Source organism: Schistocerca piceifrons, chromosome 5 (assembly GCF_021461385.2).
Source record: "Schistocerca piceifrons isolate TAMUIC-IGC-003096 chromosome 5, iqSchPice1.1, whole genome shotgun sequence".
NCBI lineage: Eukaryota > Metazoa > Arthropoda > Insecta > Orthoptera > Acrididae > Schistocerca > Schistocerca piceifrons.
The window spans coordinates 349,554,092-349,577,724 of record NC_060142.1 but is presented as its reverse complement, the minus strand read 5'-3'; the positions used below and the strand labels follow the sequence as shown (position 1 = coordinate 349,577,724).

General features: G+C 42.7%; 1 protein-coding gene across 1 annotated transcript in view; it reads right to left on the bottom strand.

Moving 5' to 3' along the window:
- Nucleotides 1–22,858, bottom strand: part of LOC124798981 (serine/arginine repetitive matrix protein 1-like) — a 99,157-nt gene extending 76,299 nt beyond the window's left edge. Inside the window, exons 1-2 of the mRNA XM_047262517.1 lie at nt 22,590–22,858; nt 20,639–20,792 (exon numbers count right to left, since the gene is read on the bottom strand). Of these exons, the coding sequence (XP_047118473.1) occupies nt 20,639–20,792; nt 22,590–22,858 (423 nt within the window). The remainder of the gene's footprint in view (nt 1–20,638; nt 20,793–22,589) is intronic.
- Between the last annotated feature and the right edge of the window lie 775 nt (nt 22,859–23,633).

The following is a 23,633-nucleotide window of genomic DNA, read 5'->3' as shown; positions in this document are numbered from 1 at the left end:
GCCGCGAAAAGCTAGAGACGCTCTGTTCCCAACGATTCTTTCTCGTGTGCGTGATTTTGCAAGGACAGAGAGAATATTTACGTCACAGCATGTAAGAAAGGGAAAATGGATGTAAGACAACTACAACTATGGTGTGAGCACTGCTTTTGGCCATTAGCTGGAGAAAATAACTTGCTTTTACTTGATTACTGGTCTGAGTATAAAAAGTCACACTCCCTTAGGGCAATCTATCCCTCCTGAAAAGTGTGTGACATTGCAATTCATAGCGGTGGCCGTGCGGTTCTAGGCGCTTCAGTCCGGAACCGCGTGACTGCTACGGTCGCAGGTTCGAATCCTGCCTCGGGCATGGGTGTGTGTGATGTCCTTAGGTTAGTTAGGTTTAAGTAGTTCTAAGTTCTAGGGGACTGATGACCTCAGATGTTAAGTCCCATAGTGCTCAGAGCGATTTGAACCATTTGCAATTCATACCACCTGCAACCATTGGGCAAATTCAGCCTCTGAATGTTTGTTTTTTCCGTGCCTATGAAACATATTATTGCACTACCTGCAGCTGTGCCTTAAAGGATAGCCAGTTTCACGATAAGCAAATCTAGCAGCCCGCCTCTCAAATACTTCGATATCTTACTTCAATCCGAGCTAGTGCGGATCTCAAAGACTCGATCAGTAGTCAAGAAAGGGTCCGCTTATATCCTATATGCAATTTCCTTTACAAAAGAACCATACTTTTCCTTAAACGCTCCCAGTAAACCGAAGTCGACCATTTGCCTTCCTTGCTACAAGTCATACGTGGTCGTTCCATTTCATATCGCTTCGCAACGCTACGCCTAGGTGTTTAATCGATATGGCAGTGTCAAGCAGCGCACTACTAATGATGTATTCGAACATTATGGGTTTTTCCTACTTATTCCAGTTAACTTACATTTTGCTACATTTAGAGCTAGCTGCCATTCATCGCACGAATTAGAAATTTTGTCTAAGTCACTTGTATCCTCCTACATTCACTCAACTACAAGACCTTCCCATACACCAAGGCATCATCAGTAAACAGCCGCATATTGCTGACTGCTTCTATCCGCCAGCTTATTGATGTATGCAGGAAATTAAAGCTATCCTATCACACTTTCCTGAGGCACTCTTGACGATACCGTTGCCTCTGACGAACACTCGTCGTCGAAGACAACATACTGGCTTCTATTACTTAAGAAGTCTTCGAGTCACGCATATATTCGAAAACCTAGTCCGTATGCTTGTACCTGCGTTAACAGTAGGTTGTGTGGCGCCGTGTCAAATGCTTTACGGGAATGTAGGCATACGGAATCTGCTCGTTGCCTTACCCATCGAACGCAGGATAACATGTGAGAAAGGGAAATCTGAGTTTAGTACTAGTGATGCGTTCTAAAGCCTTTCTGATTCGTGAACAGATGCTTTTTCGTTACAAGGGAATTTTCGATTCACTCCAAAAGAAATGCACACTATTTTTTTAATCCATCTTTTATTCTACATGTTTGAAAGTTTTACAGCGTGTAGATATATCCTTTAGGAATAATATTTTCATTTCTCCACAAAGTTTCCATCCCTCTCAACTACCTTACGCCATCTTGGAACCAGCACCTGTATACCCGCACGGTAAATTCTGGACCAACCTGTTGGAGCTAGTGTTTGGCAGCGTGCACAAGGGAGTCATCATCTTCAAACCTTGTTCCACGAAGAGAGTCTTTCAGCTTTCCAAAGAGATGATACTCACATGGAGCCGGGTCAGGACTGTAAGGCGGGTGTTTCAATGTTGTTCATCCGAGTTTTGTGATCGCTTCCATGGTTTTTTGACTGACATGTGCCCGTGCATTGTCGTGCAACAGCAAAACATCCTGCTTTTGCCGATGTGATCGAACACAACTCAGTCGAGCTTGAAGTTTCTTCAGTGTCGTCACATATGTATCAGAATTTATGGTGGTTGCACTTGACATGATGTCCACAAGCAAGAGTCCTTCGGAATCGAAAAACACCGTAGCCATAACTTTTCCAGCAGAAGGTGTGGTTTTGATTTTTTTTATTGGGTGAATTTGCATGATGCCATTCCATTGATTGCCTCTTCGTCTCTGGTGAAAAATGATGGGGCCATGTTTCATCATCTGTCATAATTCTTCCAAGAAATTCATCTCCACCATTCTCGTACTGTTCCAAAAGTTCGCTGCATACCGTTTTTCTTGTTTCCTTGTGATCCACTGTCAACATCCTGAGAACCCACCTGGCACAAACCTTTTTTTAAAGCCAACACTTTCAGTATTCTACAAACACTCCCTCCCCCTATCCCAACGTAGCGTGACAATTCGTTCACTGTGATGCGTCTGTCAGCTGTCACCAATTCGTTAACACTCTGCACATTGTCTGATGTGTGTGCAGTACGAGGCCTGACGCTGCGAGGACAATCCTCAATATTGCCGTGCCCACTTTCGTCACGTAACCTGCTTTCCCACCGACTAACTGTACTGCGATCGACAGCAGCATCTCCATACACCTTTCTCAACCTCTTGTTGATGTTTCCCACTGTCTCGTTTTCACAGCACAGGAATTCTATGACAGCACGTTGCTTCTGACGAACGTCAAGTGTAGCAGCTATCTTGATAGACTTGCTTTGACTGCGCCACTTTTACGGGAACAGGTTGGACTAAGTTTGAAAACACGCGGGAAGGGTGTATCTACACACTGTAAAATTTTCACACATGCAGAATGAAAACTGTATTTTTACAAAAATAGTGTACATTTCTATGGAGTGACTCTCGTATTATATACGAACTGAGAATATTTGGAAGAAAAGTGCAGGAAACAGATGTTAAGGAAGGACATTGCTCTGTAATTTCGCCGGTCCATTCCTTTACCCTTCTTATATACAGCAGTCTCCTGTACTTTTTCCCAGTCATTTGGGGCTTGGCGCGGGGTGAGAGATTCGCTATAAATGCAAGCTAAGACAGGGGCCAGTGCCGTAGAATGCTCTTCGTAAAATCGAATTGGGATTCCATCCCGACCCAGGGACGGGACTTCTTTGTTTTCTACTGTTTCAGTTGCTTCTCTACTCCAGGGATGCCTATTACTACGTCCACCATACAGGAGTCTGTGCCATGGTCAAGTGACTGTATGCTTTGCGCATCGATGTTTTTACAGACGCGTGAATCTCTATTCACTGTTGCCTGTTTCGTTCGCGCGTTCTCTTTTGAACCGAGAGTGCAACAGCCTTTACTTTCTCAGCATTTTCCGCACTTCGTTGTTAAACCGCGGTTGCTCTTTGCTGTTCTTAATCCACTTACTCTGCGCATACTTCCTCAGATCATCTATTTAAACTTTGCCCAAAATTTCTCTACTTCCATCATACTGGAGCTAAACGATGCCAGTTCATTGTCCAGGTGATACGCTAACATTTGCTTATCTGCTCCTAGCCCTCTTGATTGATTTATTAACTTTGGTAACTACAATCGCTATGATGACATCGTGGTCACTAATCCCTATCTCTACACTGACGCCGTCGATAGAGTGAGGCCTGTTTAGCTAGCAGCATCACACAGAAACTTAACTACACACATGCATCTGGATTTTCAGAGGTACGCATTCGTGACTGTTTCGTAGAGCACATGTAGGTTAGACACTGTACTCGCATTCGGGAGGACGACGGTTCAATCCCGCGTCCGGCCATCCTGATTTAGGTTTTCCGTGATTTCCCTAAATCACTCCAGGCAAATGCCGGGATGGTTCCTCTGAAAGGGCACGGCCGACTTCCTTCCCCATCCTTCCCTAATTCGATGAGACCGATGACCACGCTGTCTGGTCTCCTTCCCCAAACAACCAACCAACCAACCAGTACATGTAGCGAGGACAAAAGTACCGCTGTTGTAATGAATGGCGGCGGCAGGCGCACGGCAAACTAGCCCGGCTGCCTGAGGAGGCCCAGCACGGCACACCACTGTTACTCTAAGCTGTTGGCGAGCTGATGCCGCAGCCGCGCGCTCCTGCCCCTCGTGCCAGTGTATTTTCGAGCGTCGATCAATATTGCGAGCGAGCGCCGTGCCGCGAGGCAGTCAAGCCGACAGCGATGCCGCCGCCGCCCCCCCCCCCCCCTCCCACTCTTTTACCATCCGCTTCCCTCCCGGCTAATATCATCACATGACAGACGTTCCTCTTGCTGAAGTAGTCGCTAATTTACAAGACTGCTTTCATCACACAGCGCAGAAGAGAATTTACTTCCAAGAGTCTAAGATCACAAACACGACAGGTATTAATGTTTTTCTGTACTTGTTTCACGTCTCTCAACAAAATTTAGGGCATGTTGAACCTCATTCATTTCCAGTCACACACCTTCGGATGTCCTTTTCTTTACTTCCTTCCTTCTGTTTTGATGGCCGGCCGGAGTGGCCGTGCGGTTCTAGGCGCTACAGTCTGGAACCGCGTGACTGCTACAGTCACAGGTTCGAATCCTGCCTCGGGCACGGATGTGTGTGATGTCCTTAGGTTAGTTAGGTTTAAGTAGTTCTAAGTTCTAGGGGACTGATGACCACAGCAGTTAAGTCCCATAGTGCTCAGAGCCATTTGAACCATTTTTTTCTGTTTTGATGCTGCTCGGTGTCCGTTTATTCTTGTTGTGTCAGACGTTTATGGACATTTTCGTCTTATCCTGCTTTCTGACGGCTGATTATGATTCATGAAGTGCAATGTTTACAGCCCGATTCCAACTATCTCCAGTTCAAATTCTGAGGTAGGAAATTATGTGTGTGCGTCACAACTATTTCTCGTTCATTTTGTCTTATTTTTGTGCTTGGTTTTTCAATGTCATTGGAAACACTCCACTGAAATGCAAATGACCTTGATAAAGAGAGTGAAAGATAACCCAACGGCCGGCCGCTGTGGACGAGCGGTTCTAGGCGCTTTAGTCGGGAACCGCGCTGCTCCTACAGTCGCAGGTTCGAATCCTACCTCGGGCATGGATGTGTGTGATGCCCTTGGGTTAGGTAGGTTTAAGTAGTTCTAAGTCTAGGGGACTGATGACCACAGATGTAAAGTCCCATAGTGCTTAGAGCCATTTGAACTATAACCCAACGGTTCGTATCAAACCACGTCTGCCGAAGTGAAAGCTTAATATATTGTGTCCTTTTATCTACAGTGCGTGAAGATGTATTTGCGATATAAGAAGTGATTCATTTCTTTTTTGTTGGACATCCTTTATCTTCACCCATTAGTAGAGGGGGAGGGGAGCTGGTAATGGCCATATTGCCGATATTTAGCCTTTAATTAGTACTACTGAAATACACAAAATATGCATGGGCAGGAATAAAAAGATGGGAGCTTAATGTGTGCGGTTTTAAATACCTATAAGGATGCTGGTGATTTGAGATTCAGCTAACATTTTCTGGGTGAGAGACTGGAGGGGGATAAGTACTGAGAAGGATCAAGCAGAGGTCACGATTGCAGCTACGCACCAGAAGCGTGGTTTGGAGCATTTATTTGCGATGGAAGACAGCGGATAGGTTATAGTTGATGGTATGGGTGGATTTCAGGAATAATTTAATGCTCTGGGAAGGATAAACAGTTGAAATTACCTCGAGAGGAGACATGGTGTGTGTGAAAATGCAAGGGGGGCCCCAACCATCTCTAATCTTACACATAAATATTAATCAAGGTTCGTGTCTTAACTATATATCTCGTAACTGCGTATAGTCCGAGCGCTGTTGGCAAGCGGAGTGCACTCAGCCCTTATTAGGCAAACTGAGGAGCTACTTGATTGATTAGTAGCGGCTCCGGTCTCGGAAACTGACATACGGCCGGGAGAGCGGTGTGCTGACCCACATGCCCCTCCATACCCGCATCCAGTGACGCCTATGAGCTGAGGATGGCACGACGGCCGGTCAGTACCGTTGAGACTTCATGGCCTGTTCGGGAGGAGTTTAGTTTAACTGCATAAAGTGAACGAGACTGGTAAATAGTCTGCATATAGTCTACATGCGAACAGCAAACCTAATGTGAATACAAGAATTCAAAATTAGCAGATAACTGTCGAAAATAATACTCTCTCGGCTTCTATCGCGCCGTCTTTTATATGCCAGAACTGTGCTTGATTTCGATCACGTACTGTGAATCGTCCCCTTAGAAAATTTATATACGTGATTGGGCTTAAACTGACACACAATGTTTTTAGCGCAACGCAATCTGACTTTCAAAAATCCCTACAAAAGAATGACCCTGACTAACATTAACCTATACGTTTCACAGATCACTTACCTCACAAAAATCTTGGTTACTCGAACTACTACAATACAGCGAGCGCCACTACTGCCAGCTAAATAAAAGATTCAAACTACCGAAGGCACTAACTACTGATATGCATAGTTAGCAAATGAAAGATTTTGATAGAGAACAAACAATGTATTTACCTTACAAGTGTTCAAAAGTCATAATATATATAGCAGTTCATGACAACCAGTCTTACAAATTTCAAAACGTCGCCATCTCTCTCCCCACATCCACCACTGCTGGCGGCTCACCTCCAACTGCGCAACGCTACGCGCTGTTAACAGCCAACTGCCCAACGCTACAATGGCGAGTATTACAACAATGCCAACCAGCCACAGATTGCACACAGCACAGCCAGCGACTCTCATACAGAGCGCTACGTAACGTTGCCAATAAGAAAACATAAACAGCCTACTTACAACTGAAGCCGTTTGAATCAGTACTGACGTGACATTTATCTAACTAAAAACATCATAGATGTTTTTCTTGACGTTATATCGAGTAGGACAAAAAGCTTATTTTTTTAAATAAAATAAATCTCACGTTTGTCGATATTTCAAAGGAACATGGAGCAGGATTCGATGGAATCCTAATATGACAACCGATGAAAAATTCACCACAGCTACTAAATTTAATGGCTTGCTTTGTACATATGTAGAAGATTCATGTAGCCCATATTTGTTATGACTTAGATGATTATCGTCGGGTAAAGGACGTGTGTTGAAGTGAATGCTTAACAAATACCTAAAATCGGGAAATTTCCAAAAAGCCACATTTACAAGCAAAAAGAAAATGAGGTGCAGAAAATTGTGTGATGTTTGTATACCCTAAATAAACCAAATATTTATTTAAGGTCCGAGTGACACAGCAAATGAATAGCATGAAATCATTAGTTTATTATTTCATACAAGGTACCAAGCAATGTTCTGTAATATCATTAGTGAGGCGTTCTCTTTCGTTTCTTGTGCTCATTCCTTATGCTCTGAAGACGATCAATCACTTTATTTCATGATTCCTTCTCTAAACGTCGTCTTATACGTAGTCATAGTGTTACTGGGTTGCAATAAGCCAAAACGTTCTCGAATCTGTAAGTAAATGTAGGCGCAATGCGGCACCTCGTATCACAACAAGGCCACAGAGGCGGCACGAAGCCTTACACCGAGCAACGGGAGAACGCGCGCTAGTCACGTTTGAAGGGAGTAAGTAGATCGATTAATTCCTCGCGGTGTCTTTAGCGTTTAACAACGAAACAGCGTACTGGCATTACGATAGATATACTTCACTGACCCTATAACTTGGGGCTGGTAAAGTTTAAAGAGTGCGTTAGTGGAAAGTCTTGGAGATAAATAACTAAGCATTCGGCGTCGCCTCCCTTTTCAAATGATCATCATTCAATGACAAGCACACATATTGTTTCAAAATTCAAATTTTTCAGCTGCCAAACTGTATTACAGAATGTGTTTCCATTCTCTCTGATGCAACTACGAAAAAAGTTCATCGTCTTCTTATCCAAAATCAAATTATTTACGCTATCATATAAAACGTAAGAGGAATTGTAATACATTGGTTTCTCTTATCTACTGCTGATGCTTGAGAACAGGCGTTCTGGGACTAAAACTGTTAGAAAACCCTTTTTTACTAGAAAGAAATTATAACACGACTTCGCGGAGTTGTCGGTTTACTAAGGTTCTGGGGACAGAATGTAAAATATTTGTTTTCCTTTTTCTTGGGCCTTTGCCCCGTATCGGTGTAAGATCGGCGTCGTTATTTACGGATTTGGCATGGTTAATTTAAGGGTTGACTTGATGTCCTTCCTGTCGCTACCCCGTTACCTCCCATGACGAAATATGTAACCCCTAACTGCCTGCGGAAAGTGTAATTCATGGTAAAGTAACTGAAAGTTTCGTAAATGTGTCCGAATCGTGTAGCTGACCCGGTATTTGGGAACTAACCTGGTATTCACCTAGTGGAATGTGAGGAATCGTCTAAAACTACATGTAGAGTGTGCGACGTACCGACCCTAGACGTTAATCCACCGGGCGGATTCGATCCGAGTCAGAGTACATCCCCGTCACGGAAGCGGCACTTTAACACGCGCTACTATCCGTAAGGGTGTTTGTTATAACATTTGTTTAAAGATATTTCAGTATCAATGAAAAGCCATTCCAGTTGCTTTTTATAGAACTTTATTAAGTTCACAGGAGTGTATTCGGCTTTTATACCAGGCCGTTATGAAGTGCATCTCAAAGTTATACTGTAGGGAAGCAACGTCATTATATAACTTTCATACGCACTTGATAATGGCATAGTACACAGGCCGACTCCGGTCGTGTGAACTTCTTAAAAAAACAATTGGAGCGACTATTCATTAACACTACTGTCTTCTGGGAGAAGGCGAATGACGCGCAGCTGTAACTGTGTGCGTAATGAAAATAGTTATATTGACACAAATACCGCTGATATGCCACAAAATCGGTCATGTTTGTGTGTGTGTGTGTGTGTATAGCACTATTGAAATGGGAATGAGCGTTTGGCGTCATTGGCTGGGAGGCCCCTTAAGCCGCAGGTCCGGCCACCTTGGTGCAGGTCTTAACAGTCGACGCCACACTGGGCGACCTGCGCGCCGGATGGGGATGAAATGATGATGAAGACAACACAACACCCAGTCCCTGAGCGGAGAAAATCCACGACCCAGCCGGGATTCGAACCCGGGCCCGTAGGACAGCAATACGTCACGCTGACCACTCAGCTATCGGGGCGGACGATAGCACTATTGAAAGACAAACATTGCACTTCAGTATCTAGTACGAGAATCATTTTAAAATTAAAGAAAGCCTGTTTATCCAGTCATTTTTATGCAAGATAATGAAAGAAAACTTGTTTTACAACATAGTTTTGTACCTTGGTTTTAGGCAGCGGTGGTCTAGCGGTTCTAGGCGCTCAGTCCGGAATCGCGCGACTGCTACGGTCGCAGGTTCGAATCCTGCCTCAGGCATGGATGTGTGGGATGTCCTTAGGTTAGTTAGGTTTAAGTAGTTCTAAGTTCTAGGGGACTGCTGACCACAGATGTTAAGTCCCATAGTGCTCAGAGCCATTTTATCTTTGTTTTATTTTTATACATAGTCACCGTTCAAATTTAAACATTTGTCGTAGCGCTCCACAAGATTTCCTACGACTTTCGCATACTCAGTTGCTGCCAAATTGGTGAACCAGTCGTTAACATGGTCTCTCAGTTTATTGTCATTTCCACAGCGCTTTCCACCCAAAAAATTCTTCAATTTGATAAAGATGGTAATCACTCGGGGCCAAGACTGGGCCATATGACAGATATTCAAAAACTTCCCCCAATATAATCCTTTGCTAACGCAACAAAACATGGGTGAGCGTTACCGTGAAGAAGCACAACGCCGCTCCGCAACAATCCACACAGTTTATTTTCAAAGGCGCGACTTAGTCGTCGGTGGGTCTGGCAGTAAGGCGCAGCATTTGTGTATGGTCTCTCCTTTAGGCGACGTGTAGGACGCCCTTTCGATCCCAAACCACAGTGGCCATAATCCTTCCGTGCTCAAAATTTGTTTGGCGTTTTTTGGTTTGGTAGGGAACTGTGAATGATGACATTCCATTGTCTGGCCCTTTGCTTCTGGACTTCTATGTGAAACCCAAGACTCGTTACCAGTAGCAACGAGGTTAAAAAAGCTCCTTGCCATCCTTGTTGTACCTAGTGACCAAAGTCAGTGCAGCTCTGTGTTGTCTCTTATGTTCATGTGTTAAAAATCGAGGAACCCACTTGGCAGAAACTTTTCTATAATCCAAATCACTATTAACAATTTTATAATAAACTAATCGTGAAATTTCGGGAAACCATAAGCCCAGATCATCAACAGTGAAACTCTGCCCTGTTGAATTCTTTACTCAGTCCTTGATTTGAGATCGTCAGTCACAAGTGAAGGTCGACCTGATCATTCTTCACCGTGAATATTCATTCATCCGTCATTAAACATGATGAACCATTTTCGAACTGAAACTTCAGTCATCACAATCACAGTTCCTTAAAATTCGGTTCTCTCTCTATAAAGTTCGATAGGGCGAACTTCTCGCGTTCAGCAACTGTGTTAAACTGCAAACTTCACACTAGGCGGGGATGTCAATTTTATCACACATTTTAAAATCGACAAATGAATCGTAAACGACCGTCCCTGCTCACTGTTTGCGTGACAGTGGGACATGGGAGGGCCTATGACGCCGAGGCGGGTGTGGTGAGAATTGCGTGGCTCGTCAGATCAAGAGCCTTTCTTTCAGAATGACTCTCGAGCATTTGCCTCTTTAACTATCCATAAAGTGCCAGGTGAGTTCACGAAGGTTCTTTCTACTCTTAATTATTTTTAAATGACTAGATGTAATCATTTTTAATGGAAGCAGTTAGCGATGCAGTCTGCAAATATATATGTAGAATACCCAAGCACAAATGGTTGAAAGATATATTAAAATAAATTGAAAATGTAAAGAAAACGTATCCGGAAAGGCATTAACCTCCTGATCGTAGAACAGAACTGCATTGGCTGATAATAAGTATTTGTATTGTACACCACACAACAGAAACTTTGAAACCTGTAATAACAGCTCGAGATTAGCTACATTAGACGTATTGGCATACGTCAGTTATATTCCAGGGCTGTGACCATGCTTACAACATACAGTGTCATACGATCTCTGAGGTGAACTTAGGACAAGGTCAACAAGCCATTTTGGCGCTCGACCGTCCTCCCCTTAATCTCGATGACGTCACTGGGCATAACTGTCCTTGCAGGGATCCATAATGTGAGGCCAGAAGGCTAAAGAAGTCTTGCCTTCTTTGTGCATTTTCAGTTACATGCCATTCAAAACACTGTCGTTTCCTGCTATTTACATAGATGTGGCAATAAGTCTTGTAACTGATGCAGCACATTTCATTCCACGGAAATAACTATTCGGCTTACCACATTCGATAAAATTATATTTTAGACTTCTTTAGAGAGGGTATGTTGATTCGAAGTAAGAGGGGAGTTAATTGGTTGTAGTCTTTATTTAAGAAAGACTGCTGCATTCACTCGAATGAATAATGTTTTGTCCTCGCAATTAGCTGTAATAATCAAACGGTACCAAAATCGCTGGCTCGTAATATGAGACGTAGTTGACTTTTTGGTGGCTTAACTAGCTGAGCCATCAAAGCGTCAGAGCAACTCTTCATTTTAAATTTAAGGAATCATGAAGTCTTTTCTGATAAAGCACAAGATCACAAATGTGCAGGTGCAGCCTAGCAAACTTCACACCACATACATACAAGGCACACACCAGACACTCACATCTGACACGTAATAATTAATCAGAAGGCGTTCATAACGTGTTAATGAAACGCTACTTCTATGTGCTCCAAAGATGATCAGAAGTTACGATGAATATTTAGCAGTCTCACAAAGGAAAAACACTTAACAACAATGGTTACAAATAAGGAATTTCTACGGTTATGCCTTTTATAAAACATGCAGTCCGGTTTGTAAAAACATAGTCTCTCTAGCTTGTAGCATCAATGAACTACCACTAACATCTGTTGCATAGTTTATCGCGTTAGCTACACGCTTACGGTATTGTGTGAAAGAATTGTTCCAGAGGACAAATGCTAATTATAGGCAGTTTAGGCGTAAATAGAATTTGCTCACTTATTATAAAGTAACTCTAACAGGTGGTATTGACTAGATGTGACGCCCGAATAAAGAGTGGCGTCATCACCAGTTTGTTCGATACCTCGGAGAGAATCACGTAAATGCCAAAACAATATTTGAAATGACACGACTGAAGCCATGCATTTAGCTAAGAATCAGCTGCCAGCGTTGACCCCAAATGGTTCATGGGAGTTTGAAATTTGTAATCCACTAACCATTTACATTTCTTGTTAAGGTAGTTGCACGAAGATAAAAGAAAATGCGCGCGACCAAAAGAATAGATACACAAACTTAGGGGTCACTCGTTCACAAATCGTGTTCACGAAGGAGAAACACCTAAAGCGAAGAACAAAATACAGTGTTGTGTGTGTGTGTGTGTGTGTGTGTGTGTGTGTGTGTGTGTGTGTGTGTGTGTGGATGTGTATGTTTGTGAATTAGGAAAATATAGAGTTCTTCATTTATACTGCTATGATGAACTTTTTCTGCAGGTTAAATCAGTAAGTTCCACTAAAGATAACAGCGTATTCCGTACCCTGATTGCACTTTACAAGGGTGATAATTAGTTCCCTTCTTCATGAATAGACAACATAATCATTTCCAAAACCAGAATTTTTCTAATTACGATAATCAGGTACTATTCATCGCCTATAACAAATTTAACTGTGTTGAAAAAATTTAGATTACTTTAATGAAGACCTGATCACCTGTATTTTGTGACGAATATTTATGACCATTTTTCCCCCACAGTGTTAACAGGGATTTGCAAAACCTGCAACCAAATATTCAAATAATTCCGACGAGTGACTGAAATATATTCCTTAAATATATATTATTTAGTTTCTAGAATATCAGATCTTCTATTTTATGCCTGTGCGCAAATACAAAACCAAACTAAACAAAAATAATTATCTTCCTTCTTTTACCCTGTACTTGGATACGCACCCCAAATGTAATACATTTTCCTCTCTGATGTATTGAATGAAATATTTTAATGAAACGGGAGTGTGCTGCTAGTAATTAATGTCTCACTTTAATCATCTTGCTGTCTCGGTGGGTCTTGTGGGTACAGTCAGATACACTCTTCTGTGATTATCAATTAAAAAATAATAAGTACTTGACAATGGATATGAAGATATGACAGTATGTTGTTGTTGTTGTGGTCTTCGGTCCAGAGACAGGTTTGATGCCGCTATCTACGCTATTCTATCCTGCGCAAGCTTCTTCATCTCCAAGTAACTATTGCCCTCTACGTCATTTTGAATCTGCTTAGTGTATTCATCTCTTGATCCCCCTTTACGATTTTTACTGTCCACGCTGCCCTCCACTACTAAATTGGTGATCCCTTAATGCCTCAGAACATGTCTTATCAACCGATCCCTTCTTCAAGTCAATTCCTTAAATTCCTCTTCTCCCCAATTCTTTTCAGTACTTCCTCATTCGCTACGTGATCTACCCGTCTAATCTTTAGCATTTTTCTGTAGCACCACATTTCGAAAACTTCTATTCTCTTCCTGGCTAAACTATTTATCGTCCATGTTTCACTTCCATACATGGCTACACGCCATACAAATACATTCAGAAAAGACTTCCTCATATTTAAATCTGTACTCGATGTTAACAAATTTCCGATCTTCAGAAACGCTATCCTTGCCATTGCCAGAAATGATACAAACAGCTGACAGATACATCAAAATTAGGGAGGTGCACGACAGCGCAATTGATACAAACGTATCATATTTCTTATACAGGGTGTAAACAATAACTGCTTGCTATTCGAGACAAATAGTTTGATTAAGGAAATTTGCGGTCTATCAGTCCGGGAAACAACCTCAAACTGGCCTGTAGAAATTCTCTAAGCTACAGCACATGTACATCAAGCGAGTTTTTCAAAATCCTCTCGCTCTCTTACGCCACTGGTTTAATCGGCTACTTCGTTAACATTAATAATTTAAATTTTCCCATGAGGATAGTGAAAAAAAAATTTTGGGAACGTTATGCACAAACTAATTACGTTTACAATTCGATCTAAACTTATCCCTTTGTTGTCGTATTAAGAAGGCCAGAAAGCAAAACGATTTAATTGTTGATTCTACGCTGTTAAAATGCACAATATTTTCAGGTAAAATTTACACAAAATATCTTAAATTTTGTACGTAGAACATAGGCCTGCTTATATTCAAGGACTATTTTCGCCAAAATCATGCGCGGTGCAAATGCGCTGTACCTCCCCCCCCTTTTTTTAGGCGAATTCCATGATGTTTCCGGCTCAATAAAACACAAGTGCCAAGAGAGGTGGCACAGTGGTCAGCTTACTGGACTAGATGACGACGGTTCAAACCCACGTCCGGCCATCCTGATTAAGGGTTTCCGTGTTTTCCCCAAAGCAAATGCTGGGATAGTTCCTTTGAAGGGGCACGACCGATTCCTTCTCTATCCTTGAATCAATCCGAGCTTGTGCTTCGTATCTAATGACCTCGACGTCTATAGGACGTTAAACCCTTATCTTCCTTCCTTGGACACAAGTGTCATACATCAATTTTTTCGTCTCGACGTGACCTACATCACTGTAAACAGTTATCTTTTACAAGCTGTGTAGCGCTTCTTTGCGTGGTAGGCAAGCATGTCACCCTACTTCAATACTGTGTGTGACAACACTTTACCAACAATATGAATCCAGTGACTTGGTGATACATTTATTCATGGAGTCTTCTCCCTGAAAGACACAGACCAAAATTCATTCTATCATTGGATTGTTGTATAAAGTATCCTGACAGTATTTCGCTCATCTGCTGCCGATGACATGGACGTTCACTTTCTTTATGGCGACCTGTAACACGTTTGAAACGAATGCGTGTCCTTTCTTCAGTGCGCATTTCTTATTTAAGTGTGTTTATTGCATTAGAAAAGAGTTGTTATGTAGTTTAATCGTTGACATTAGTGCCTTAATATTCGTCCTTCCCCTCAATTTCGTATCACTAACTACCATACCGCACAATATTTATGTAGATGATTCGCGTAAACAAATGCAGCATAACAATAGGCGAGGTTCTTTTTACTAATACCAAGAATATGTGCTCCAAGGTTTGGAAATTTCTCAGCAGTGTAGTTGTCGCAAGTGAGCGGGCTACCAAGCGCACCGGCCGCGGTGGCCGAGCGGTTCTAGGCGCTTCAGTCCGGAACCGCGCGACTGCTACGGTCGCAGGTTCGAATCCTGCCTCGGGCATGATTGTGTGTGATGTCCTTAGGTTAGTTAGGTTTAAGTAGTTCTAAGTTCTAGGGGACTGATGACCTCAGATGTTAAGTCCCATAGTGCTCAGAGCCATTTGAAGCCATTTGCTACCAAGCGCATATATAGTCTTGTAAGCAGAGAGGGCGTGAGCTCTTGTGTCGTACTTGGAGAAACTGGTGGTGTACGTGTTCTCTATTGTCTCGTCGCATGGTAATCTCGTTTCTGGGAAGCCCGAATGAAGACGTGTACAATACGTTTCTGTAACGTTTCCTTTAACAATACCTACGACATGTTCTGCTCATAAAAAGTAAAATTGTCTTAATAAATTTTGAACAGTACTCACAAAAAAGGTCGTGTTATATCTAAAGGTTTTGTCTTATTTACGCTATGTGTTCTGCGAGATTCGTCACATGTTCTGTACACGTTCATTACAACAGCTTGAATTACCAGTGCACTCACATGTCTAACACACTAACGACAAACTGCTCGGTAATGGGCGATTGGAGACCTTAGCTTCCTGATAACAATCTACTGTTGAATCATGTGTCAGAATATTCATCCATGGCAAAGGAAGGACACGTGCTACAAAGCGAAATGTAGTTGACCGTACAACTTCAATTGTTTTTTAAGCAAGACGTAGTATAGTTACATGTAGGTTCCTGTGGTCAATTCAGTACTTAGTTTTGATTATAGCACCTATCGCAAATCACGAATTTATTTAATTCACGGTAATGTATTACAATACGAGCTACGAAATTCTTTTTAACAAATAAAATATCCAAGACATTCACATGAGTCCTGTCAACTAGAAGTTCATGCACCTAATATATTAAACAAACAGCTGATAATAAGGCCGGCCGGTGTGGCCGAGCGGTTCTAGACGCTTCAGTCTGAAACCGCGGCACCGCTACGGTCGCAGGTTCGGATCCTGCCTCGGGCATGGATGTGTGTGATGTCCTTATATTAAGATACGTTTAAGTAGTTCTGATTTCTAGGGGACTGATGACCTCAGATGTTAAGTCCCATAGTGCTCAGAGCCATTTATTTTTTGGGCTAACAAAAAAGTGTCTATCCTTGCTTGCTAGTTAGGTGTGGGAGCAAATAGAGGAAGTTAAACAAAGGAAGTGAACGTTGAACGAAGAATAATGCACATTAAAATTATCGATAGTTACTGTGACTAAAAAGCTCTCTATCTCGACCTCAGAGCATGGGTGATTTACTCGTCCAATTATATCCTACAAACCGCCCGACAGAGTTGAAGCGGCAATGTATTTAATATGTTTTCGGGAATGTCTGTGTGTAACATGTTACTAACTTGTCATGCAGGATTTAAAAGGACATTTTGTAACATACTTATGTAAGTGCACGTATTTTTACTCAAGATAATGCAAAAATTCATATGATTTCACCATTATCGGCTTATGCGAAGCATTATGGTAGACCGACTCTAGAATTCTTTTCTGCGTTTAATATCAGCCCATACATGATACCTCCAAGCGCAGCCCAAGGTCTTTTTCAGTCTTCTGGGATGTATTTACAGTAAACGTGTATAGAAAGTAGGCTAACTGAATTGGTTTGAGACAAAAACCCGAAGATACTAAAAGGCCTTCATCGCTCTCTCTTATTTCTCGCCAAGCTTTCGGCAAAGTACTGCAAGAAATTGCACAGAAAATTTCATAACAACACAACAACACCAATAAACATAATCTCGCTGAATAACAACATGGCTGGTTTCGCGGTTTACATGCCCTTGAATCGGTTATTTCTATCATTGAACATGTTATGGTTATCTAGAAGCTCACTGGTGGACAATGGCTGTTTTTTTATAACATTAGAAGTTCGTTGGGATTCTGAATGAGAATTGTTTATTAAGAGAAAGCAGAAAGGAAAGCCTACTTGTGAATCATTATCAGACATTGCTACTGTGTTTGATAGCCGGGGTCACGGCGCCTGCAGCACTCGTACTACACAGAGCTTAAATTCCGCAGCTCGTCAACTCCATTGTCCACAAGGACAGAGGATCACAAAAACAGGTGGCTACTGTGTGTCGCTCATTGGAGCGTAGGTGAAAAAGTAACATGGCCGAAGCCTGCCGTACATCAGGTAATCAGGTCTTTCATCAAACAGTCCACATATGGAAATCACAGCGTAAACAGCTTGGTTGGGAAAGGAAGTAAGGTTGAGGCTATGAGGCTAGTTCAGAGTTTACTGCTCCGCCAACATCGACGTTGTTAGAGTCGCAGTACCCTGAACGGAGGTAACGGAATTTCGACATGGCCTTAAGAAATTATCCTGCCATTCGCCTGAACAGGTCATGGGAAACCAAGAAAATCTTAAATGAGAGTGGTCGGACGGCAATTTTAACCGAGATTATTCCAAATAAAAGTTCGGTCCTCGCTCGGTAGCTTAAATTGACCGAAACTAAAGTACTTACTGCATTATTTAAATTATATTTCATTCGGTATTTGTAACATGCCAATCTCTAGATTATTTTTTCTTTCCATTATAAAAGAATAATCTTAAATATTTCCACGTATGCAATTACTACCGAGTAAATACATTAATTGTTTAAATTTGGCTACTTCTTTATAGGTAGACAGGATTTCTATTAAGACAGAATTGTGCAACAAACAAATCTATTTAGTTACAGTTCTGTTTATTTTGTATCGAAATAATAAACAGCTTTACATTTGCATTAACTTGTTCTATTTCATGCTGCGTTTTCAGTGGCATTAATACTCTTTGCACCTTACATATCGTCCAATTTTTGCAACCAAAATCAGAAACTGCGTCCTTCTTTAACAATATGACAAAATAATTGAAAAGCTCCTAAGACCTTCATTTTGGATGATCACTTATTTCCAGTTAAATATGACATTCAGTCTTCGATTTCACTCTCATTTTCTCCTTTGCATTTTCGTTGTATTAAAAAATGAAAGGACCTCTTACTTTCAGAGATGAAATTCGAGTGAGTAGTCTGTTAGGTGTTCTAAAAATTAAATGGTTGCCAAAATATTACTTTTCGTGAGTATAAGATATTGAAGATTGTTGGTGCCATCAAAAAACGGCACATGATGTTTTTTGCATCAGTATCTTAACTCTTTCTTTGAAACAAGATTACATCCAGCTGCGTTGAGAGACCATATCGCGTTTTCTGTTGGCGTCTTACACCTACGAATTTCTGAGTAAATTTAGCTTACCTTCAATATACACGTGAGGGAGTCGCTAGTTTAGAGTATGACAGTGCCCGTAAATACTTTTAGAATCATGTTGGACATTTATTTATGTAGATCTGTCATATTATTTAAGGAATAACGTTGGTGGAATTTGTCAAAATTCCGCTAAAGTTTGTCATTGTCCTTAAGTGGTAGGCTAATCTTTGGGTTTTTTTCTACATGTTTTGTAATTTATGTTAATAAGATTACACAGGTAGGTAATGTACTTGCAGCTTTAGTTACAACAACAAAGAAAAGATATGAGCAGTATAATACGAAGTTCTGATACGATTTTTTCTTTAAAATGAGTGGGGTTGGGCAGATTCACATTGATAGAGCGATTGGTCTATAGCGTCAGAATGTCTGTTGTAGCCTTCTCGCAGAAAGATTAGTAGGACACTCTCTCCTCTACTGATGTTGCCACTTAGTTGTGGCAAATGGTACTCGGAGAAACGAAGGTGAACCACTTTAATCAGTATATCATGAGAGAGAGAGAGAGAGAGAGAGAGAGAGAGAGAGAGAGAGAGAGAGAGAGAAAGTGGGGTGGGGCGCGGAAGGGCGGGTCGGTGGGACGAGGTATGGAAGGGGCGTGAATGGAAAAGAGAAAACGGGAGAATAAAGAAGTGATACTCAAATTATAAATGATAAAGTAATTGCTCTCGTCAGCAGTACACCGTAGGTATTAAACTAGCTTTGTGTATGCTGCTTTCTTCCATTCTTTTTCTTTATTTTTCAAAGTCTTAAAATACTACGCTGCGATTTAGACCACAAAGCGTGGTAGAGGAGAGAACTCTGTTGCTGATTTACATGAAGCTATTAAAGGGCTCGATGCCTTATGTACTTGAGCAATCTCTGGCGATGGTTATGTAGAGAAATAGTAACGATCATTATACGGAGTTTCTTTGAAATGAACAGTTAGATTTTTGGAAATTTTGCTCTGCTTAAAGTCACGAAAACCATCTCAAGTTTTCATAAGCAATTTTTAAAGTCCTCCGTATAGGGCTACTTCTGTTGCTATCAAAAATCGGCCGCTTCAATATCCTTGACAGACACTCAGCTGTGGGCGCTTTGCTGAATCATGCACCTAACGTGTGTCTTACCTGGATATAAGGGTAGTTATTATTTGTAGTAAATGAGTCTTAATTAAAGACAGAGATGGACGATAAACTAGACATAAGGACCAGTAAATAAATTCTGATTAACGATCTAATAACCCTAAAGGCTCAAATAGTAATTGGAGGATAGTTAATATTTTCGTAAATGTACAGAATAGGAGAGTAAGCACTAAAAAACTGGTAAAGAACAATTCAGACGACCCTCGTAAGGAAATTGGCTGGTCACTCAAGTATTAGGTTGTTACGGAACTACATCTACGTCTTCAGTATCATTTCACAATGCACTGCACAGTGCATGCTGGTGGGTACATTGTACTAAAATTACCAGTTTTCTTTCCTATTCGATTCACATATTGAGCGAAGGAAGAATGACTGACTTTACACCTCTGTATACACCCTGATGTCTCTTATCTTTCTCTCATTGTCCGTAAGGGACTGTAGTCATCTTCGAATACAAGTTGCTTAAATTCAACCAACAGGGTTTCACAAGAACTACGTCGTCTCTCTTCCAAGAATTCCTACTTACATTCCCCGAGAGTTTATATTAAATTTTCGTATGAGCTAACCGATCTTAGCAGTGCCTCTCTGAAGTTGTTCGATGTCTGTTGTTATGATTACTTGATAAGGGTTCTACAGACAGTACAAGGATGGCTGCTCGTCTGTTCAGTAATTTAGTTTTTTTAAAAATCTATTACGATTAATGCAGCACTATTAAATCACACAAGAACCAGAATATCTCAGGAGAAAACACTTTTATTCCATCGTCACTCCTGAATAAGGAGTGGAACTTTTACTTAGCAGTTTTCTCCACGCAATCTCCCTTTACCGCTGCAGGAAAAGACAGGTGAGGCAATGCCCCCTAACAGTCCTTTACCCAGCCCTAAGTATACGCATAGTACACGTACTGAAGTCCTTCGTTTCACCTCCTTGCCGTTTGGGAGCTGACGGTTGCCCCTGGCGTGTAGTACTTTTAGCTCTCGGTCGTGAGAGTTGAGTCGCGCATCTAGCAGTTGGGGGATGTACACAGTGCAGACGAAAGAGTATGGATTTGCAGGACGAGGAAGCGCGAATGTAGTAATAAGTGGCGCCTGCGGGGCTCGGGGCGACCTTGGCCTGCTCGTCAGGTGAGCAGCAGCGCCGGGCATCGATCGGCACGCAGCCACGCGTGGCGCGCACGCACTGCGCCTTATCTGGCTGCGGCAGGCGGCCGGCCGCGCGCCCGATAAAGGCTCCACGCACGCACGCACGCACACGCCGCTGGCTGAGGGGAGAGGCCGCCAGATTAGCTACGCTGACGGCCAGACCCGGCGCGCTCTTCTCGCTGTCACTGCCTCCCACTGGTGCGGAGTCTCACGTAACCTCACATGTCGTCCTGCTGATTTTTCCGTCTCTCCTTAGAGTCGGCTGCGGGAGATCTCTCTTCTACACTACGTTCGGATTGTTAGCTGACAAAACAAATGGCCCGCGCACTGATTCGTTAGTCACAACCAGCTTAGTTTCTGTTCCTCCATACACTTATAGCGCACTGGTTTTGTGCTACCTTGAGTGGCAATCGTAAGCAATTCATGGACGCTTAACGTAACGTCGTTTGTTTCATAGGTGACACACGAGTATACAGTGTATTTACAACCAATATCAAATGCTATTGGTAGCGTAAGTGTAATTACAACCGTAACGGATGTCCCCCTGACTATAAGCTTTCGAGAAATTCTTCGCGTCAGTACTTGAAAATCTGTTCCCCAGCCCCTAACATTGAAATGCTGCTGTGGCAAACTTCTCGTCGGTATGTGGAACTTCATTTTCTCAGGCAACAGTTAGTGTTTTCTGCCGTCTTGATAATGCTAGGAAATACAAGAAATTTTTAATATTCTACCCTGAAATTGCCAGCTAGTGGAATGACTGTCCATTAGTACGTTTACTTTGTAACGAGGAGAAACTCAGCTCTCCATAATGGATTTACACTTCTACAGGTTTTCATACCTACGAAAGCTTTCATGAAGGAAAACAATAACCGCATATTTCTCGTGTTATAATGAAACCTTTCCTTTTCAGTACAGCCAATGCCAGTTAAAACTGCAATAAAGAACACTTCATCGACATTTGTTGGGAAAATGAATATCGAAGTCTGATTATTGTCCTCCTATATAGACAGTTTTAGATATTTATCGGCTATGCAGTATTGAAGGCAGTTGTAGATCTTTAGCACTTCCGGTCGTGAGATTTATTAGGGGAATTAATTAATAATTAAGTAATATGGGTCAATAACAGGCAGCGATGTTCAGGAGATGTCGTACCTACGACTGGATCGTATAGATCGTATAGAAATGTAGTCACCGAGCCGTTGAAGATATCGCAATTCTGTTTTCACGAAGATGATCTGTAACGATGTGCTCACTGAACGACGTGTAGTTCCTCCTCGTAGCCATTACACAGAAGTCAATTTCAACAACTTTCTTTCACTTGACATGGAACAATTTATCTTTTACCGTCGTCAACCCCATATAAACCATCTATTGCTATACTAAATTCGAGAATTATGAGAAATTACAATATATCATACGTAAGATTTATCAGTGTTGAAAATCAGAGTGATTACAGTCTCGTGTGAAAAATCGTGATGTCAAACAGAAATGTAATGCCGCGTTGATGGGTTGCTCCAGCTTGATGCAGTGTGCTTGCAGGTGGCACATCTGATAAACACAGAAAATAGCAGAAGGCTTGGAGCACCTGTGCAGAACATAGAATTCGGCTTCCGTGTGATGAACGACCGTCACGCGTGATTCCGACAACGCACTGGCAACTGCCGACTATCTCCAAACTAAGCAAGGCGTTACTTCCCACTGACCAGTTACAGTAACGGGTATCCATACACGAGCGCCACTCATCGTATGTGCTCTACAACTCGCTATTCGCCAAGAATTCGTGTGCGGCAGATGTAGAAGCTCCAGTAATCACACAACGCCCGCTGGGCTCCCGAGGTGACGGCCGGATGTCGGAAGTTTGTCGCGGGGCATCGAGCGGCGGCGTCCCGCCGGCCAGACTCGCTAGCGTCTCTCACCTGTGCGGCGGCGGCAGCGGCGGCGGCGGCGGCGGCGGCGGCGGCGGCGGCGGAGCGGGCGTCGGGCCTGGCGCGCGGTGGCGCCGTGGCGTCGGGGAGCGGCGCCGTGGTCCGACTGGCGGCGCGGCGCGCACCGCCGCCCGGTCGCCGCCGCGGCGATCGATGTCGGCGCGCGCCGCCCCCGTTGCACGCCGCCCCTCCCACCACCCGACAGCAGCCCCAGGCGTCGGCGCACTCGCTGCCCCGCGTCGCTCCGGACCGACCGCCATGCAAATCGCCGACAATCGATCTCTAGTCGCGCTTTTTCGAATAACAGTTAACATGTTCCTCTTTGAGGGATTCTGCCGTTCGAATTACCAATATGGCTGTCGATTCAGTTGTCATTTTTCTTTTAATACTTAAAAACAAGGGGGAAAAGTAATAACTACATAGACATGCTCTTATATCGATTCATCGACACGTCGATTTCTTGCATTTATATCGCCTCTCTAAAAGATGTCTACTAAAAAGAAATATAGGCTTTAGTTTCAGTCTTCGGCCTGAACTCACACTGACTGGAGTAGAACAGTCTTCCTGTTTCGAAATGAGCCCCGATGACCAGCGTAGGTGTGTCTGGAGACGCCCCGGACAGTTATGTGATACCAACGTGACTGTCAGTCACCCGCCATGCTGCCCGACAACCAGGAATGATGATGGTCTGGGGTGCTATTTCTTTTCATAGCAAGGCCATCCGCGGCGCACTCACGGCACAGCGGTACGTAAACGATATTCTACGCGTCGTTTCGTTGCCCTTCATGGCAAGCAATCCCAGGCTTACATTTTAGCAAGATAATGCCTGCCTGCACACGGCGAGAGTTTCTATTCCTTTTCTTCGTGCTTACCAAACCCAAACTTGCCCAACAAAGTCGCCGGATCTCTCCCCAGTTCAGAAAGTTTGGCGCAGTATAGACACTTTCTATTATTCCATCTTGCGTAAATGGAATGAGACTGCGGCTGGTTGAAGACCTGAAGAAAATAGATATAAACAGCCGTGTCTTTATTTAA